Source organism: Mercenaria mercenaria, chromosome 19 (genome assembly GCF_021730395.1).
Source record: "Mercenaria mercenaria strain notata chromosome 19, MADL_Memer_1, whole genome shotgun sequence".
Classification (NCBI taxonomy): Eukaryota; Metazoa; Mollusca; class Bivalvia; order Venerida; family Veneridae; genus Mercenaria; species Mercenaria mercenaria.
This window is the reverse complement of record NC_069379.1, coordinates 10,006,199-10,026,632: the sequence shown is the minus strand read 5'-3', so window position 1 is coordinate 10,026,632 and position 20,434 is coordinate 10,006,199. Positions and strand designations below refer to the sequence as shown.

The 20,434-nt window shown below is 34.0% G+C and overlaps 2 protein-coding genes and 1 pseudogene across 2 annotated transcripts; 2 read left to right on the top strand and 1 right to left on the bottom strand.

Annotated features, from left to right (window-relative positions):
- Positions 1 to 2,881: 2,881 nt before the first annotated feature.
- LOC123542732 (angiopoietin-related protein 7-like) lies at positions 2,882 to 3,432 on the bottom strand. The gene has a single exon (XM_045328715.2). The coding sequence runs from the start codon at positions 3,430 to 3,432 to the stop codon at positions 2,944 to 2,946; it is 489 nt and encodes a 162-aa protein (XP_045184650.2). The 3' UTR covers positions 2,882 to 2,943.
- A 1,286-nt stretch (positions 3,433 to 4,718) lies between these two features.
- Positions 4,719 to 7,436, top strand: LOC128551130 (ficolin-2-like; annotated as a pseudogene).
- A 7,427-nt stretch (positions 7,437 to 14,863) lies between these two features.
- On the top strand, positions 14,864 to 15,517 carry LOC123541824 (ficolin-2-like). Its single transcript, XM_045327446.2, has one exon. The coding sequence runs from the start codon at positions 14,956 to 14,958 to the stop codon at positions 15,481 to 15,483; it is 528 nt and encodes a 175-aa protein (XP_045183381.2). The 5' UTR covers positions 14,864 to 14,955; the 3' UTR covers positions 15,484 to 15,517.
- Positions 15,518 to 20,434: the final 4,917 nt, after the last annotated feature.

Sequence of the window (20,434 nt, the reverse complement as noted above, 5' to 3'; positions counted from 1 at the left end):
TAAGCTTTATTCGGATTTACATATATTCGGCCGTCGTTTACAAACATCGAATATCCATGCAAGTAACGTAACCGTTGAATACAAATTTAAGTAACCAGAATTTTCAATAATCAAAGGTTGAATTGCTTTTTAAGTTGCAAATGCTTGATTTAATGGCGTTAATGTGAATTAAACGTTGGCAAAGTATTGTTACCCGTCGAACACATGATACATAGACCTTTCCTGTTAACTATCGTTGTCTTTCATTTATCAACATTGATTTTATCGCGCTAATCAACATGCGGTTTTGAGACAGCATACTTTCTACAAGAATGACATAATTGATAAATTTGATCATGGTGCTTAATATCAGGAAGATCGGACAATTCTAAAGAAACTGGATGAGAGCTATTGACTTTAATATGTAAAAACAGCCGGTATTTGTAAATGCACGCTTTACAGGTCAAGCTCCACGTGAACAATATAAACGATCGTGCTTTAAGCAACATAAAAAGCACCGAATCAGGAATAGTCGAAACCATAATTCAGAACATTTTGCATACAAGTTGCAAGATGTTGTTTTTGCAGCATACGGATGGGGGTACTTTTCATTTTTGTTAGTGCATGTACATATGATATTCATAAAGTCACCTTCATACAAGGAAAAAATATTTTTAAAAAATACGCACAACTGTTTCATCTGTCTGATCTGTAATAGTTTTTCATAAATTTTGTTTACATGTTTGATGAAGATACTGATATTATACATCAATCTTACAGACTCAATGGGCAGTTAGTAGGAAAATAATTCGGTTATTCAAAATGTAAACATGTTTGCAGACTGCCCACCATGAATTTCTATCATTTTGGAAATTAGACCTTCAATTCATAAAAGTTTGCCCAAAAGCCACATTTTTGCGTAAATTTATCTGATATTTTTGGAATAAAATGCCTTTTTGTTTGCAATTATAACACATTGTTATTTCCTGTGAAAGTGCATTTTTAAAAATAGAACTAAAAATATTAAAAACATCTTCAAAATTCAGAACATTCCTGCTACAATGCATCTTAATGCATCTTATCTATAAAAATGAGTTATGACTCAAATTCGTTCTTGTAGATTTAATTTTCAGAATACTCTTGTTCAAGAACTGTTTGATCAAACACTAAGTTTTACTTTACTCTTAGTGAAACAAATACTGTCCTTTCCTAAAATGAAAAATACCTGACGTGAACTTTCAGTTAGTTTACGTTTTTGTCAACTAAAAGATGTTCTTGTTATTATTCTTTTTTTTTCAGATAGTTTATAAGCAACAAGATCACCCTTTGTGTCATCCAGATTGCAGTGTTTTATGTTGCCGGAACTTCCCTCTGACTACCGGTGTATCGATAAACCGTTGAACTTGCTTATTTATTACAAGCAGAATGATGAAATTTTCAAATCAAAAGAGCACTTAGATTCTTGAAGCATCCCGTTTAAATAGGATTGAAAAGTTATAAAACAGAAAAGAGTATACTGCGCTCAAAGCGCCAATTGATGAACATTTCTGATAATAAGACCATGTATTTTGCAACTGAAATAATCTTTTAACAAAATCGAATTTCTTTGAATAAAATATTTATGTGCAACTTGGTTACATTTCAAATTGACCAATGAGAAGATAAGTTCTTTGAAATGTTCACTTTGTCTAAATACACCCATGTTCCTTGTACTAACACCTTTTACTTATAGGTTTATTGATTATTTGAATATAATGTAAAAATGTATCTTGCAACAGTAACTGAAATGTATGTGTTCTGGTTGTAAACAGTCAAATAATAGCTATAAAACCTACTATAGGTAGCTTGTTCTTAACATTCCTTACTAAAATGAATTTGCCCTTAAGGTAGTTGGTACAGAATGACACTCGACAGTATCCGTGTGACTACGTATTCTTGTTAGGCAATAGGCACTCGAACGTAAATAAAGTTCTATACCCGCATCGTTTTCTATAAGAAAACGAATTATACCGAAATCACTTACGGAGAAGAACTATGTAATTTGCCGATTATCGTTGCGAGTCCACTACCTTAATTTTAACTTCAATCTGGAGGTTAAAACTGTATTTTGTATATTGCCTTGAAAGAATAATAATAAAAGTGACTTCAGTAACCTTAATCAGTTATTGGTGTATGTTATATATTGGATGGTATTATAAAAACAAAACACAACATAGGTGCAATATAGACGTCCCTTTAAATATTTCAACAAATCTACATGGTATCAAAACAAGTGCACATCATAAACAGTATTTTCGTAAAGCAGAAAACAAGTTAAGGTTTAAAAAATCCGAAAAATGATCAACATGATACGTAGTATATACTGAAAATGTTTTTGTGTTCTCAAAATTACATAAAGATATTTCGTTTGCTTTCCGTAGGCGACGGCATAATGTTGTTGAGGTTTTCATTTCCGTTTATGGTGTTTTTAGAGGAACGTAGGAAAGCATCTCAAAGTGTCAATTTATACTCTTACTCGTTTGTAGGTATGATTTTCATTTCGGTTGTTTTGAGAGAAGAGTTATGCCCTTTGCAGGTATACCAGTTGATACCTTTACCATAATTATTATTGCCGTAATCTCCATTCAGATTGGAATAATGACAGGCGTAATACCACCAAGCGCCAGTGTAAACCTTAGCACAGCTGTTGGGTCATTGGTCATTATCCCTGTCTTTCGTGGAAAACATACTATTGTTATGAATACTGAGGCTGTCTCCCGCATTTCCAGTGTACCCGCCAACAACGAGAGCGTAGTTTGATTTGGCATCCCCCACAGAAAACGACCAATACTCTGCATATGCCGTCTCATTTTCCATACTGGTCAAGTCCACACGTAGTTTGTATTTGCCTTGAGAAGTCATCATGTGTATTGCTTAGTTTCCGAGCCAGTAGTTTTCGTTTACATCCCCAAAGCCAGATTTGTATTAATCCCAAGTTCTGAAGAAATCACAAGCCGACACTCTGCGTTGTATGACGGTCCATCCACCAGTCGTAGTATCCATGTCACACCTTACTTGCAAGCCTTTAACACCAGGTTTTGGGTAAATAGTATAAACGCCAGTTCTCGTGTATCTGAGGTCTAGGACTTCATTACAGTCCTTGGGTCTCGCGTTGTCGCCTATTGACTCCACAATCTGATCTAGTTTAGCTTCACAGATGTCCAACTTTACCGTTACATTTTCTATCTTGTTCACCAAGTTTTTAAATCGTGTTTCATATGCATCCAACTTTGACGTTAAGTTACCATTTAAGTCCAAAGGATGGTTTCCGTGAATTGTCGTAGTAATATGATCCGTCTTATTGGCTTTCTTCTCGCTGTATCCGTTATGAATATTGACAACAGTATAATGACCAATAGCGTCAGCAGTAACACATAGAATTACCAGAACTAGTATAAGGCCTTTCAGTTGCATGAGTTTCAAATCTTCCTGTTTTTGTGCTGTTTTGTTGGCGGGTTTTGATCAGTTATCTCACTGTTTTAAAAATACATTTAGGTTAGTCAGATTTATAGTATATACAGTAGCAATGCAATAATTGTATAATACGTACACCTTCTGTCTTTAAGCGAATAGATATTATGGACTAAATATTCAAGCTTGAAACAAAAATAATCCGACTTATCGACATTGTACAAAATAACATAAAAAGATTTTTTTTATAAGAAAAAACCATTTTTGGGATCCCTATCGGCCCCCATGAAAAACAAAACGTTTTTTAGACAAAACCAGTGCGCCGTTCTGCGCTGCCCAAAAAAAAATTATCATTGGGAGCGCACGGCAAAATACCAAAGTTTTGCATGCCCGCAGCTTTTAGTGTATAAAGTATAATATACTGACTAAAGGGTTACGGTGCATCTCGTGGAAATTTAGAAAAAAGTAATAAACCCCTTTGTACTCGATATTAACAGAAAACCAAAAAATATAATATTTAAATTTATTCATACGATTTTTTAATATTGCTTTTTTAAATATTTGGGGAAATTAACTCCCCATTTTTTTTATTTTCTCCGTGGCGGTGAATTCCTAGGAATGAGGTGTCGAGGGTGATTTAAAGTAATAGTAAAAAATGTACCAAAAAAAAATATAACAATCAAATCAAATTTGGGACATAAACATTTAGCTATCAAAAAATTTTTTCTTCATTTTAACATTTTGTATTTTCAGTAATTATGTAACACAGTACAGCAAATTTTCAAACAATGCAAGGAGACGCAAATTTTGATAAATCAGAATAAGCTGTTTATTCGCTTTTTATCGACGGCAAAGTATATTTGACGGCAGATTTGTCATGCAATTTGGGTAAAATATGTAAATAACAGGCAGTAGCACTCTCGTTTTAAAATAAAAAAACACGATGTAAAATCAATATAACCAGTAGGTGATGGATGGATATAATTTTAATATTCATTTTGTAGCACCGACCAAAATTTTTTTTTTGCATTACATATTTTGTGTGGTTTGTTTTCCGCTTGCTTTGGTTTCTAATTCATTGCAGTTATTTTTTTCGTATGAAATCGGTAGTATCTTTAAAAGAATTTATACTGAAATTATGCCGGGGCAAAGCTTTTAATTTATGGCATATAGTTTTTTTAAAAATTAAATTTGATGCTGTATCGCAGTAACTGTTATCAAATAAATCACGAAACGACATTTGAAAACGATACGCTTTAAATTCTCACTTCATTCTTTTATAACGACTATCACGTCAGGTATTCATTCGCTTTAAAAGAATTTTAAAGAAATAATCATGGAACTGAAAGGCCTTATACTAGTTATGGCACTTCCGTGTGTTACTGCTGACGCTATTGATCATTATAATGTTAATATCAATATTCACAACGGACACAGCGAGTAGAAAGCCAACAGCACGGACCAAATTACTACTACATGTACAATTCACGGTAACCATCCTTCGGACTTAATTGGTTACTTAAAGTCAATGTTGGACATCTGTGAAGCTAAACTGGATCAGATTTTGGAGTCAACAGACGGCAACGTGAGACCCAATGACTGCAACGAAGTTCAAAACCTCGGATACACAAGAACTGGCGTTTATACTATCTACCCAAAACCTGGTGTTGTAGGCTTTAAAGTTAGGTGTGACATGGAAACAACGACCGGTGGATGGACCATCATACAGCGCAGACTGTCGGCGAGTAATTTCTTCAGAACTTGGGATGAATACAAATCTGGCTTGGGGTATGTGAACGAAAATTACTGGCTCGGAAACCAAGCAATACACATGATTACTTCTCAAGGCAAATGCAAACTACGTGTGGACTTGACCAGTATTGAAAATGAGTCGGCATATGCAGAGTAAGGGTCATTTTCTGTAGGGGGTGTCAAATCAAATTACACGCTCATTGTTGGCGGGTACACTGGAAATGCGGGAGACAGTTTAAATTTCCAAATTAATCAAATGTTTTCTACAAAAGATAGGGAAAACGATCAAGTAAATGACAATTGTGCTCAGACATATACTGGCGCCTGGTGGTATAAAGACTGTCATTTATCCAATCTTAATGGAGATTACGGCAATGATAATTTTGGTAAAGGTGTCATCTGGTACACCTGGAAAGGGCTTTCTCTCAAAACAACAGAAATGAAAATCATACCTTCCAACGAGTAAAAGTATAAACTGACACTTCGAGATGCGTTCCTAAGTTCCTCTCAAAATAACACCATAAACGGATATAAAAATCTCAACAACATTATACCGTCGCCTACTGAAACAAAACGAAATATCTTTATATAATTGTGAGGACATAAAACATTTCCAGTATAAACTAAATGTCAGGCTTTTTTTTAAAACCTCGTGTTTTCTGTTTTAAGCAAATACTGTCTATGATGTGTACTTTATTTGATATCATGTACAATTGTTGAAATATTTAAAGGGACGTCTATATTGCACGTATGTTGTGTTTTGTTTTTATAATACCATGCAACATATAACATACACTAATAGCTGATTAAGTTTACGGAAGTCACTTCCTATTTTTTATAATTCTTTCAAGTTAATATACAAAATGCAGTTTTAGCTTCCAGATTGAAGTAAAAATTAAGGTAATGGACTCTAAACGACAATCGGCAAATTAATAGTTATTCTCCGTATGTGATTTCGGCATACTTCGTTGTTTTACGGAATACGATGTGCATATAGAACACTGTTTACGTTCGAGTGCCAATTGCCAAACTAGAATACGTATTTACCCGGATACTGTCGCGTGTCATTCTGTATCAAATACATTAAGGGCAATGACTTCCAGATCGTACGACAACAAAAAAGAAAAACACATAGATATCAGTAAATTAATGTTATATTTCTTAAGAAAGCTTTTAAAATTAATTATTGACAGATTATATCTTATAGAAACACATCAGAATATTTGTTTTACTATTTTTACACCGAAAATCGAAAAGAGTTAGAACGCTTTAATCGAGGTGAACTGCTAAACGCAATGTACATAACTATATTCCTCCGTGGCGGGATTGGTAAAGCGGAAAGTTGTTATTGCCGCGGCGGTCAGAGTTCGATTTGTGACGCGGGCATCTATTTTGTTATCGATTTGTCATTTTTAAGAAAAGTTTAGAAACAAAAACTCAGATTTTAATGTTCATGATATGGCCAAACTTCAGTTTTAAAGTAAGAATACTTTTAGACGAAATCTGGAGGTCAGGTCCTTTCAGTCACATCGGATAAACGGCAATTTTAAATTGCGAAAAATATATTTTTGTTAAGGCATGTTTTTAAACAAAGACACATTCAATTTTTTGATGCAATCTTATGTATTAATCTGCAGGTTTTATAGATGTAATCTTATATTTACCCACCATTTTCCTTCTAAGATAAAATATTTAATAAGCTTAATTGATATTTCCCTAATAGTCAGGAAATATCGTTTTTATGCTTGATGATTACACTTATTAATATAAATATATGTAAATTATCTGTTCATAACAAAATTGTAACAACTGTGTTATTAGAGTGGAAAGGTTCGTGATGAAGCGTCAAACGGTTAAATCTTACCGACACAAATAAGTATTGTTCAGTATATTACTTACCTATCTAATTCTGTACTTCAAATCTTCGCTATATTTACGCATGGTTAGCGAAAAAGGTCAAATATGAATCCATACCTATAGTGTATAGGTTAGAGGGAAAAGATGTTTCCGTTTGTGAAGAAAGCACGAAACTTTGTCTACTACTACTCTGAAGTATGCTGAATCCAAAAGAAAGAAAAAAACGAGGAGACACGCGGTTCGCTAACCTCAATTAGCTTGAAATGAGGCCCAAAAAAGAAAAAGGGACCTTTGTTTTATTCATTTAAATATATACTTTGAAAGCAATTTACAGAAAATTAATTTATGACCTTGATAAGTAATTATTCTTAACACAATATCTATTCAGTTACATTTTATACATATTTTATATATGAAACACAGACAAATGACAAGAATATACCTTGATAAGTAATTATTCTTAACACAATATCTATTCAGTTACATTTTATACATATTTTATATATGAAACACAGACAAATGACAAGAAATAGACGAGGCTCTAAAAGGGGTGAAAATGTTAAAAAAAAACCTCATTATAGGATGATTTTATTTTTTAAGTATTAATATCATATCATTTAAGTAAACAAAACTAATTTTAGAATGTGTAGATATCAAAACTTCATTTAAACAGTCTTTAAATTGTGTTGTTCATTAAGGTTATGTACATGCACTATTAAAAATGAAAAGTTGCCCCGTTCGTATGCTGCAAAAACAGCATCTTGCAACTTATATGCAAATAGTTCTGAATAATGGTTTAGACTATTCCGGAAATCCGATCTGATTCGATGCTTTCTATGTTCACGTGGAGCTGGACCTGCAAAGCGTGCATTAACAAATATCGGTTATTTTTACATATTAAAGTCAATAGCTCTCATCCTGTTTCGTTAGAATTGTCCGACCTTCCTGATATTAAGGAGGAACCACACTATAACTTTTTTTCAGAGCCCACGTGATTGACTGGTACCAACAAAAACTGGAAGATATTTCTGATTTAGATCTGTGTATATTTTTACGTTTAATGCATCAGTGACGTTTCCATGACGTCGCAAACATGACCACTTCGCGCACTTTTGACGTCAGGTATACGGGGACAAAATCTGCCTTGAAATTATTGTACCGGCAATATTTTTTAACATAAACCCATAAATTATACATGAAATGAAAGCTGACATGAAACTCCAGACGTTGATTTAATCGGAATTGCTCTACGTTTTCGTTTAATAAAATTAGAGCCAAAAAAACGAGTTTTCTTTTTACTTAAATTTTCCACAAAAAAATAGCTTCGCTCAGCATCAAAAAAAATCCATCCGTAATTTTTTTACCAAACTTTAATATGTTTTACACTAATACGTCCTGTAAATATGTAGTAAAAAACAGAAAGTTTTACCGTGCCGTTTTGTGGCTATAAGAACTTTTTAAGGATCACTACAGTAACATTTTTCGACGCTGAAAAAAATGACGTGACTGTGAGATATGGCCCTTAAGGTTAGGCAAAAAAAGTTTGTTTCTGGTAACATGCTAAACAAATAGGGTAGGAAGCTAAAGTGTCGCCAGTTTTTATTTAAACATTTACAATTAACTGTAATAGATTTGTATTTAATGATGATTTAATCGGAATTGCTCTACGTTTCCGCTTAATAAAATGACAGCCAAAAAAACGAGTTTTCTTTTTACTTAAAATTTCCACAAAAAATAGCTTCGCTCAGCATTAAAAAAATATCCATTCGTAATTTTTTTATTAAAACTGAATATGTTTTACATTAGTATGTTTTCTGAATAACAGTAAAAATTTAGAAAGTACTGCGGTGTCGTTTTTAGGTAATTAGCTGTTATGCGTTGATACTAGGTCAATAAATTTACGTTTTCTCGACGTCACCGTTTCATTTTTTTTTTGAAGAATTGACAACTTACGCAACGTTCAGATAAACATGAAATTACATTAGTTATCCCATTATTTAGTAATTGTGGTAGCTTTTATGGAATGTGTAATCACACAGACGGTAACACTATCATTAGTTAACATACTGCCAGATCCGAATATCTACCGTTCAGACCCGAAATACGGAAATATTATGTTTCTGCGAGGATAGGTACTAATTAAAGAATAGGCTGAGAATATGGCATTCGTTTATAGTGATAAGAATAATTATCACATCAGTGGAAACACTAGTGTAAATTTCCTTTCAGTGACCTCATTATCTACGTAGTCATATTCGAAGTTATGCAAGATAATAAACATGTATTATTTGAAACTCTTCTAACATATATAAAATTATTGCTAATACATTTTCCGCATATGAGAGTTATAGATCAGAGCCTATTTAACAACGCAAATAGTTAACATATTTTATATACTTTGTATAAAGCGTACCATATTTATGTAGTAATTTTACAGAAATGACCGAATTTGTCTATAATAGCATAAAATATTACACATTTGTTCAGAGCAAATTGGCCGATCGCGATCACGTGCTTGGTGTGGTCAAAAAGACATGTAGACTCAGATAATAGCGCGTAGTTCTGCACGGATTTCTCGACGCATATTTTACGACTTTTATCGCTTCTTTATTACTAGGTATACAATATATTACTCTAGATATCTTAATGAAAGTTACATTCATTTGTAGAACTATTCAAGAACTATTTCATAAAGGTATAGCGCAAGGCTCAAACCCGACCCCAAGGGTCGTCCGGGCTCGAACATGGGTGTCATTATGTCAAAAAGCAAAAACATTACGAAAATACACTTTATTTTTCTGAAAAAATATTTTACATCAACTAAGGCTCTTAAGTAACACGTTTTTGGCGAATATCAAATATTTCTATGGAAATAAATTGTTTTAGGTAAGTTGTGTCCGTCTGTACGATCTGTCGACTTGCTATAGTGACCGTATAACGCTAATCTTGGTCGCATTTTTTCGAAAAATTAATCAATTTCTTTTTATTATAAAAAGCGTTAAGAGTAAGATATCAAACTGAAATTTCTTTTAAAAAGTAGTTGGAAATATTGTCTAATCGAATATGAAAAACAATTGTCTTCCCCGATGAGCACGCTGTCGGGAACATTTGCTGAACTTTGCCATTTTAGCTTAAAATATTTGCCGTAAAATAAGGAAAAAGTGCTTATAAAATATTTACTTTGGCGAAATAACTGCAAATTAAAACTTGCCTTGACAGAAAATGACAAAATTTGAAAGTTTGTGACAAAAAAGACAACATCTTTCCGTCCGTCTGTACGTAATTTAGGATAAAAGCTGTATTTCCGTACTTTTCCGTACGGTAAAAGGCAGTGATTTTCATTAACTTCATATAATTGTAGAATGTTCCAAACACAAGATATTTTAATGAAATAACTTTTATAAATTATATCTAAACATTGCCTAAGCAGATATGTAATTTGTATATTTTTGATCGCCGACGGTTTCGTCGGAGGACCGTCTCAAAATGTATCATTTTTCGTGAAAATATGCATACTTCTTCATATATTAAATAGAAGGTCTGGCCTTGTCAGAGGAGTCATATCTTCATTTTTAATAAATGATACCTTGTTGCGAAGGGAAAGCAAGTACCTAGAGAAAACAGGCCACGTCAGGTTCGAACCCGGTCGACTAGGGGTCAAGGTCATAGGTCAAATTCCGGTAATATTCTCAAAATATGAACTTTTCAGAGCAGTCAAGACAGTCCTGAAAACTCAAGCACTACCTTCACTGAGTCCAATGACACCATTGGGGCAATTCTCATGGCTCCCCGGGGCGGGCAAGCTTAGTCTTGGCCAGCACCCTATTGCAAATAACAAGTTTGGTCATTTTCTAATACCTGTTCTGAGCTCTGATGGCATCATATGGACTTGTAAGTAGCTTAAATGTAAAGTTAGGACATTTATAAACATATTCATATATGGTATAGGTAGGTACCTGGGGTGTAGAGACTCGAACAAGGGTCAAAATCTAACATAGTGTCATTATCAGCTGAAATTCAGTATGCATTTAATACAATACCGTTCCTCTATGTATTACCTCCCCTGACACATATGGCTCACCCAGGTTTTCGAGCATGGTCTTGATCCGTAGCCAGGACCCATACCTAGTCGGCCATGTATTAAAAGGGTACAAGTTTATGTCAAAAGGGACCCAACTGGGTCGAAAACCTTCCAGACATGGTAAAAAAAGCCATTTCGAACCTACTTCGTAGCCGTGACATGGCCTTATACCTAATAATAAATATATTACAGTTAATTGTAAATGTGTAAATAAAAACTGGCGACACTTTAGCTCCCTAACCTATTTGTTTAGCATGTTACCAGAAACAAACTTTTTTAGCCTAACCTTAAGGGCCATATCTCACAGTCACGTCATTTTTTTCAGCGTCGAAAAATGTTACTGTAGTGTTGTTTAAAAAGGTCTTATAGCCACAAAACGGCACGGTAAAACTTTCTGTTTTTCACTACATATTTACAGGACGTATTAGTGTAAAACATATTAAAGTTTGGTAAAAAAATTACGGATGGATTTTTTTTGATGCTGAGCGAAGCTATTTTTTTGTGGAAAATTTAAGTAAAAAGAAAACTCGTTTTTTGGCTCTAATTTTATTAAACGAAAACGTAGAGCAATTCCGATTAAATCATCGTCTGGAGTTTCATGTCAGCTTTCATTTCATGTATAATTTATGGGTTTATGTTAAAAAATATTGCCGGTACAATAATTTCAAGGCAGATTTTGTCCCCGTATACCTGACGTCAAAAGTGCGCGAAGTGGTCATGTTTGCGACGTCATGGAAACGTCACTGATGCATTAAACGTAAAAATATACACAGATCTAAATCAGAAATATCTTCCAGTTTTTGTTGGTACCAGTCAATAACGTGGGCTCTGAAAAAAAGTTATAGTGTGGTTCCTCCTTAAGCACTATGATCAACATTATCAATTATGTCATTCTTGTAGAAAGTATGCTATCTCAAAACCGCCTGTTGATTAGCGCGATAAGATCAATGTTGATAAATGAAATAAAACGATAGTAAACAGGAAAGGTCTATGTATCGTGTGTTCGACGTGTAATAACTGTAGCACGACCCATCCACTAATACGGAAACTATAACTAACACATTATCCTTCTGTTTCATGGTGAATACAAATACAACTGATTACTAGACATGTATAGAATGACATTAAACTATTTACGTATGTTAATAAGTTGACATATCGCAATCTCAGTGCAAAAATGTGGATAAATACTTCTTTTTTATGTACCTGTATAAATTCTATAAAACTCGGCTTGTATTTCACTATTAAATATAAACAGGCAGAAAAAATCCGTATTGTACCTTTTGTATTGTATATTACAGGACTACTTTTTTGATATGCATGACCGCCGGACGCATTTCTAAAATTAGCGCGCATAAAACCTTCACTAAATTCCATTTTAACATTGAAGATTTCGTTCAATAACAAAACACTAAACCAAAAGGTTGATGTATATAATAAAAGGGTCATTATAACAGTAGCTAGATCTGGGATTTTGTATTCTGCTCTCGTGGATTTTGCAAAGTCGGATCAAACACGGCGCTTGCTTATTTACCCGATAGACACAGTTTGAATATAATTTATTCTTTCCAAAGCCCGAAATTATCCAGAATTGATTAATACATAAAATGTCACTCTCTAGATGCACAGTTAAAAAAAATCATTCTTAATTTAATTGATCCATAGATAGTCTCTCAAAACTGAAATAATTTCAATGATAATAATTTAGAATCGTAACTGCCAAAATAGATAGACACACATGATCTTACAGCTCTATCCTGTAGCTTAGGCGCTCTGCAGCTAAAGTGCTGCATAGCTAACGTGTTTCCCGGTCTGTCGAAGAGACCGGGTTATATAGCAAAGCTGTGAAGCATAATGTGTCAACTTTTGACAATTTCTCATTGCATTTTAGTGGAATTAGTATTGTCATTTCTCATACTCTATCTAAAGTTGCTGACCCCTAAGTGTTAGTCTCGCCTATAATTTCAAAATAAGAAAATAGATTAAATCAACAATCACTTCTAAATAATTATCATAGTTACTTTTACCGGATATACCATGACATGTTGCAAGCGTTCCCAGTGATATTACTAGGCTGGTACACGCCTGTTAAAAGTCAAATTTTACTTGAACAGAAAAGTGCATTTCTTTGTTTATATTTGTCATTGTAAGCCGGGTCGGGAACTTGAAATTACAACAGTTCACATGTGCATGATATATATTTTATACACCCGTATTTGAAAAACGGGCGGCATTATGTGACGGCGCGTGCGTGCGTCCGTTCTAATTCGTTTCTTGAATTAACTGTATAACTTAAAAAGTTATTGACTTTAAACTTAACATATAGATAGATAGCGATGTGCAGAGTGCCTGAACCGGATATGTAGGTCAAAAGATACAAAGACCTTGGTCTCAAGGTCACAAATTGAGCTAAAAGGTCAAACTCTCCGTCGCATTTTGCGTCTCGAGCATAACTAAATAACCATGCAAGGTATTGACTTCAAGCTTTACATGTAAGTACTAAGGAGGTGATGAGATCTGTCTTATTTCGTGTCCGGAGCATAACTTATTAACCATTCTAGGCATTCAAACTTGGCATGTGGGTAGGCAGTGAAGAGACAATGTGCAGAAAACATGAAACTGGTCTGTAGGTTTAAGGTTGCAGTCACAGCCCTTCATATTTGTGTCCAGAGCATAACTTAAAAATGTATTAAAGGTATTGACTTGAAACTTGGAACATAGGCAGGTGTTGATGAGACGATGTACAAATTGCAAAAATCTATATTACATCCCCACCCCATCCCATTTAACCACCCACCCGTCCCCAAACGTAAATAAAATGTTTCTTGTCCTTAAATATTCCCCAACACACCCTGCTCCCCCATCCCCCTCTGACACCTTCCATATTTTTTATATATTTTTTTTCTTAAATGTTGCTTCCTTCCTACTCTTATATAACCCCTCGGGCGTATATTGCCCCACCTGGCGAATTACTTGTTTAGTCGTATGATTGGTGCAATGTTAACATTGCGAATGATTGAATATTTAGTCTATAATAACTGGTTGGTACAATACTGTATATTTATTTCTTAAACTTAAAACTACATTGGAGTTAGTTAGATTTACAACTCTAAATCCGACTAATCCTAATGCATTTTTAAAATATTGACATACCTGATCACAAATCGCCAACGAAATAGCACCAAAAAAGGAAGATTTGAAACATTAAGTTTTTTTGCAGTTGAAATGGGCAAAGATACGAAAGCACAGATAAACAAAATTTCATACAATACGATATCTATCTAATGAGATCCGATTATGCAAAACTACGGCACAGTAAACAGTAAACCACGAAATAAACTACTACGCTGTTAATTTTCAGTTCATTCTTTTTGAAACGACATTCTTGCAGGTTTTCGTTTGCTTTAGAATTTTGAAATAAAATCATGGAATTGAAAGGCCTTATACGAGTTGTTGTAATTTTATGTGTTACTACTGACGCTATTGATCATTATACTGTTGTCAATATGCATAACGGATACAGCGAGAAGAAAGCCAATAACACGGACCTAATTACTACGAGAATTCACGGAAACTATCATTCGGACTTAATTGGTAACTTAACGTCAAAGTTGGAAACATATGAAACACGATTTGAAAACTTGGTTGAAAAAATAGAAAATGTAACTGTAAAATTGGACATATGTGAAGCTAAACTGGATCAGATCTTGAGGTCAATAGACGGCAACGCGAGACCCAGGGACTGCAATGAAGTCCTAGACCTCGGATACACGAGAACTGGCGTTTATACTATTTACCCCAAACCTGGTGTTAAAGGCTTTCAAGTTAGATGTGACATGGATACAACGACCGGTGGATGGACCGTCATACAACGCAGAGTGTCGGCGAGTAATTTCTTCAGAACTTGGGATGAATACAAATCTGGATTTGGGGATTTAAACGAAAACTACTGGCTCGGAAACCAAGCAATACACATGATTTCTTCTCAAGGTAAATACAAGTTACGTGTGGACTTGACCAGTAACGATAATGAGAAGGCATATGCAGAATATGAGTCGTTTATGCTCGGAGATGCACAGTCCAATTATAGGCTATCATTTGATAGTTACACTGGGAATGCTGGAGACAGTTTAAAAAGGCACAATAACAAAATGTTTTCAACAAAAGATAGGGATAATGATGAAGACAGAAGTACAAACTGTGCTCAGATCTACATCGGCGCTTGGTGGTATACAAATTGTCATGACGCTAATCTGAATGGGGAATACGGCAATACAGCATACGGAAAAGGTCCTGTCTGGGAACATTGGAAAGGTCTCTATGCTCCTCTTAAGGCAACAGAAATGAAAATAAGGCTGATGTAACTGTATGCTATTTACGATTAAAATGAACGATTTTAGTCAAATATAACATTGTTAAAGCAATGAAACAATTTGACCTTTGTCAGTGTTTTTTTCAAATGTCACGTTATTGATAATATTTAAATGATCATTATGTTAATTGATTTTATGTTTCAGTTTGAATTAACAGGGTCCATTGTTTTATTTTTGTTACTGATTCAGCTTCTCATACTAGGCTTTTCATTCTAACAGATATGTGTAGAGTAAAAATGCTACGTTTATGACAAAATACATACATGTAGGCGTAAACAGGCTGAATTTTCTCACGAAAGAGTCAAACAGACATCTTTGTTTGATATTTAATGTGTTTGAATTCCTATATAATTGTAGTGAACTTATTTCGACTAATTTCTTGTAAGTCACAACCGAGATGCAATTGTAATTTAAAAGATTTTCTAAAGCATCCCTTAAAAAAAGATATATTATAAAACTTTTTTTCTAAGATGCTATTTAACTCTTTCTGAAAGTAAATAGTTTGTTGATATTCATTAAGTTAAAGTAAAAATAATATAGTAAAATTAGATTTCATGTTATTATGTATGTATTGATTAACTTTGTGATATGAAACCGTTTCAAACATACTCATTTATTATTATCAAAGCATAGATTATACCATACATATTCATATAATGTCCAAATTGCTGTCATGTATTTCCTTTTCGACGAGACGTCAAATTTGGCATACCTTACGGAAATTAACATTTAATTGAAACTATTTGAAATTAGTATTTGTTTCAAATTATAGAGCATTGTACTTATACTTTTTAAAACAAGTCCGCTGTGTCACAAAAAAGCTAGTGACCTGTTGTCATTTTTTAAAATCTCATTCATATTTTGTTCTCGTAGACACACAAATATTGTCACGTTGTAAATGTGCTTGATCATCAACCTATTATAAAAATACTGTAAAGTGTATGTTCTCTCTTTGTATTGCTTATTTACGGAGCGGTACTTCCCAACCAGAGATATATTCCAGATAAGGGATTAGTTTGTTTAGGGTTGATCAAATCATTCGGAACAGTTTACATGATTTGATGCATCTTTCATCTAACTCTTATTCGTTCTATCAACTGTTCACATTAGATTATATTTGTTCTCATGACCAAAAAATAAGAAACGTCTTTAGTTTAGCGAATGAGTGAATACTATATTATTGTACAATGTAAGGAATTTGAATTATCATTTTTGTTTCTTATAGGTTAATGTAATTGTACATTATATCGCATTGGTATACTCCATAATTAATTATCATAAGATTAATCATGGATAACATTTTCTTATGTTGTATATATATTTGCACACATCTGCGTGCTGTGAGTTTAGTTTTTAGGAGGCTGCGTTTTTGAAACGTGGCATTCCCTGTTGGATATTTATCTTTGTTTTCATAACGTCGCAACGACACAATTATAGGTCAAATGGCGTTCTCAATCAAGCTTTCGAAGTCACAGCGGTAAGGTGCACAGAGGCCTAGTAGAAGTTTAAAAATGTTGCAATCAAAATTCTATAATTTTGAAAATAGTAAAATATTGACAATGGACCTTTTCTGAATTCTGGAAGTGCAAACAGACGTTATTCAATTGCTATAATGGTTTAACAATAATGGCGAACAGACTGAAAACTATCTTTCCAATTGTCGAAAAGAACATTGCCACGCTCTGTGACTAAACTTCTGACCTCCGATTTATGTTCTTTTTCTACTCAATATAGACGAATATTTGATATATTCCATAAAATATAATTCTGAATGAAACACAAACAGCCTTAGCCGCCGCCACCTATATAGAAGCTATTTACCTTACGCAGCCGGTCAGCTAACTCCTAAACTTGTATTACTTTTCTTATTTTAACTTGTCTTAAAGCAGCCACCTGCCTTATGCAGCATGATTGTGTTGCTCTCATTGTTGATTCCTTAATACAGGTGTGTCTGTATCGAAAAAAATAGCAGTCATAGTACACAATATATAAGTTTCCAAAATTGTAAACGAAAGAACATTTATTCACCTTTTTAAGCAAGTACATCTTCGAAAACAGTAAATGAGCCGCGCCATGAGAAATCCAACATAGTGCATTTGCGACCAGCATGGATCCAGACCAGCCTGCGCATCCGCGCAGTCTGGTAAGGATCCATGCTTTTCGCTTTCAAAGCCTATTGCAATTGAAGAAACCGGTAGCGAACAGCATGGGTCCTGACCAGAATGCGCGGATGCGCAGGCTGGTCTAGAGCCATGCTGGTCGCAAATGCACTGTGTTGGTTTTCCCATGGTGTGGCTCATATCGATATACCGAACGTAAGAAGGAAGTTTTGGCAATATAAATAACTGCAATCTCGATGACATAGAGGATAACCTTGTTGCTGATAAACAAACTGAAGAAAAGAATAATATCGAAAACATCTTTAAGTTGAACAAAAATGTTATCTAACTGAAAGTTCACGTCAAGTATATCTCACTTTAGGAAATGACAGTTTTCTTTTCACCAGTAGTAAAGTAGGACCTAATGTTTGATCAATCAATTCTGTAACAAGAGTGTTCTGAAAATTAAATATTAAACAAATATAAATATTAGTACATTGTGGTAGGAACATTTGAATTTTGAAGATATAGTTTACGATTTTAATTTTATAATTTTCACTGGAAATCCCTTTTGCATTTCATGTATAAAGGTAAATAAAAAAGATTTTGTTGCAAATAATTTCGAAACTTGTACGTGAAAATTTGCTTCTGGGCCCATTTAGGTGACTGAATATTTGGCTTTCAAATTGACTGTAGTTTACAGTTGCCAATCTCCAGTCAAATTTGAACTTGATGATTGATTTACAATCATTATATTTTGGATAACTGAAACATATTTCTACTATCGACAATTGAGGCAGTAGAAATAATGTATACGGTAAATATCTTCATCAGATATTTAAACAATGTTGATGAAAAACTATATTAGAGATCAGCTGGATAAAACAGTTGTGTGTATTATTTCAAAAGGTATTTGTTTTCCTTGATGATATGTAGGTCACTTTAAAAACATCGTATGTGCATGCACAAGCGAAAATAAAAACATCCCCATCTATACCGTCCATATATACATATCGTAGTATGACTGGTTTTTATTTCACATGTGGAGTTGGTAAGTTGGAGTTGTAATATAAAATTCAAAGCGTGCATTTACAAAAACCGATTGTTTTCACATATTGAAGGGGATACCAGCTCACCTCTTCAACAGTCTTTTCAGAGCTGTCCAATCTTCCTAAAGTTAAGATATTCTTGTCAAAAGTATGTTCTCTTAAAACTGTATTATTGAATTGTATCAACGCGACGAGATCAATGTAGGTACATGTTAGACAACGGAAGTAAACAGAACAAATCTATGTTTCATGTGTTCGACGTGCATTTAATTTACGGTAACGCCACTTATGCAAGCATTTGCAAAGTGTAAAACAATTCAATCTGTGAAGACCCGCCCGCTTAGCTCAACAGGTAGAACGTCGGTCTACGGATCGCGGGGCCGTGAGCTCTATCCTCGGGCTGGGCGTATGATCTATGTGACTATTTGATAAACGACATTGTGTCTTAAATCATTAGTCCTCCACCTCTGATTTGTGTGAGGAAGTTGGCAGTTCCTTGCAGAGAACAGGTTTGTACTGGTACAGAATCTAAGAACACTGGTTAGGTTAACTGCCCGCCGTTACATGACTGAAATAGTGTTGAAAAAACGGCGTTCAACCCAAAACAAACAAACATACAATCTATGAAAATGGGCTTTTATGAGTATTCGGTCTTTGAAAACGATAACGAAGTATCTTTATATCCGAAAATAATTAATCTTAATAGATTTTTATGAGCGTTAGTCACGCTGAATAAGGCACAGAAAAGGGCAACACTTTAATATTCTTATCCATTCTTGATACAGTCAAACCTGCTTAACACACTACCTATATTAAGCAAAAACCTGTGTTATAAGATCGTTAAATTTAGGTCCCTTTATAGTGCATTTCATAGAGATTGAACCAACCTGTATTAAAAGACTGCCGGCTTTATTTTGATGCATAGAATTCGAAATAAAGAAAGCGACAATGTTTCAAAACTTATCTGAACTATAAGATTAAAACTCCGTAAAATATCAAGGACAACAAGTGAAAGTTGTGTGTTTGATTGAGCTTTATTATCTTGACAGTTCTCATTTCAAATTAATGATATATCTATCAACACTGTTCCAAACGTTCAAAATGTTTTGCAAACATTGTCAACACCGTTATTTATAAATCTACTCATGTCAAGCAGGGTACAGACTTTTGCAATTCAAGATCATATTCATTTATCACACCGTACCTTTAATGCGACTAACCCACACATTGTGGAGTGAGATGTAAAAACTCAGACATTTTCTATTTTCATCTTTATGTCGCATATTTGATGTTCTAATAAAGCATTTTTCTTCGAATTGTTTTCCTAACGAACTAAAAATTAAAACATTCTTTATAAGGGTTTCTCGGTTCATAAAAAATGGAAGTGCGTTCACGTTCAGCGAGCACCTTGCAAACACTTTCGTCGGGAGTTCGATTCCCAGACCTGTAAAATATTTGTTTTAAAACTGTATTATACTTCTGTTTCTTCAATACATACGATTCAAAGAAGACAGTAAAATCTGTAAAACGATCCTTTGGAAGCAAATAATGCAACCAAGAAGAACAATAGCAGACTCGGTTTGATTGAGTCTCTTCATCAAAAGTAATGGAATTTGCAACACCTTTCACGCCCCCAGCACTGGCTTAAGCGGAACTCTGTTAAACATATTTTGAATAAACTCCATGATCCCAATGGTCCAGGCATTCGTAAAAACACTGAATCCAGTTAATCTAGTTCTAACTTGTTCACTAACTTATATATGTCACTATCGACACGTAATTATGTTTAAATAC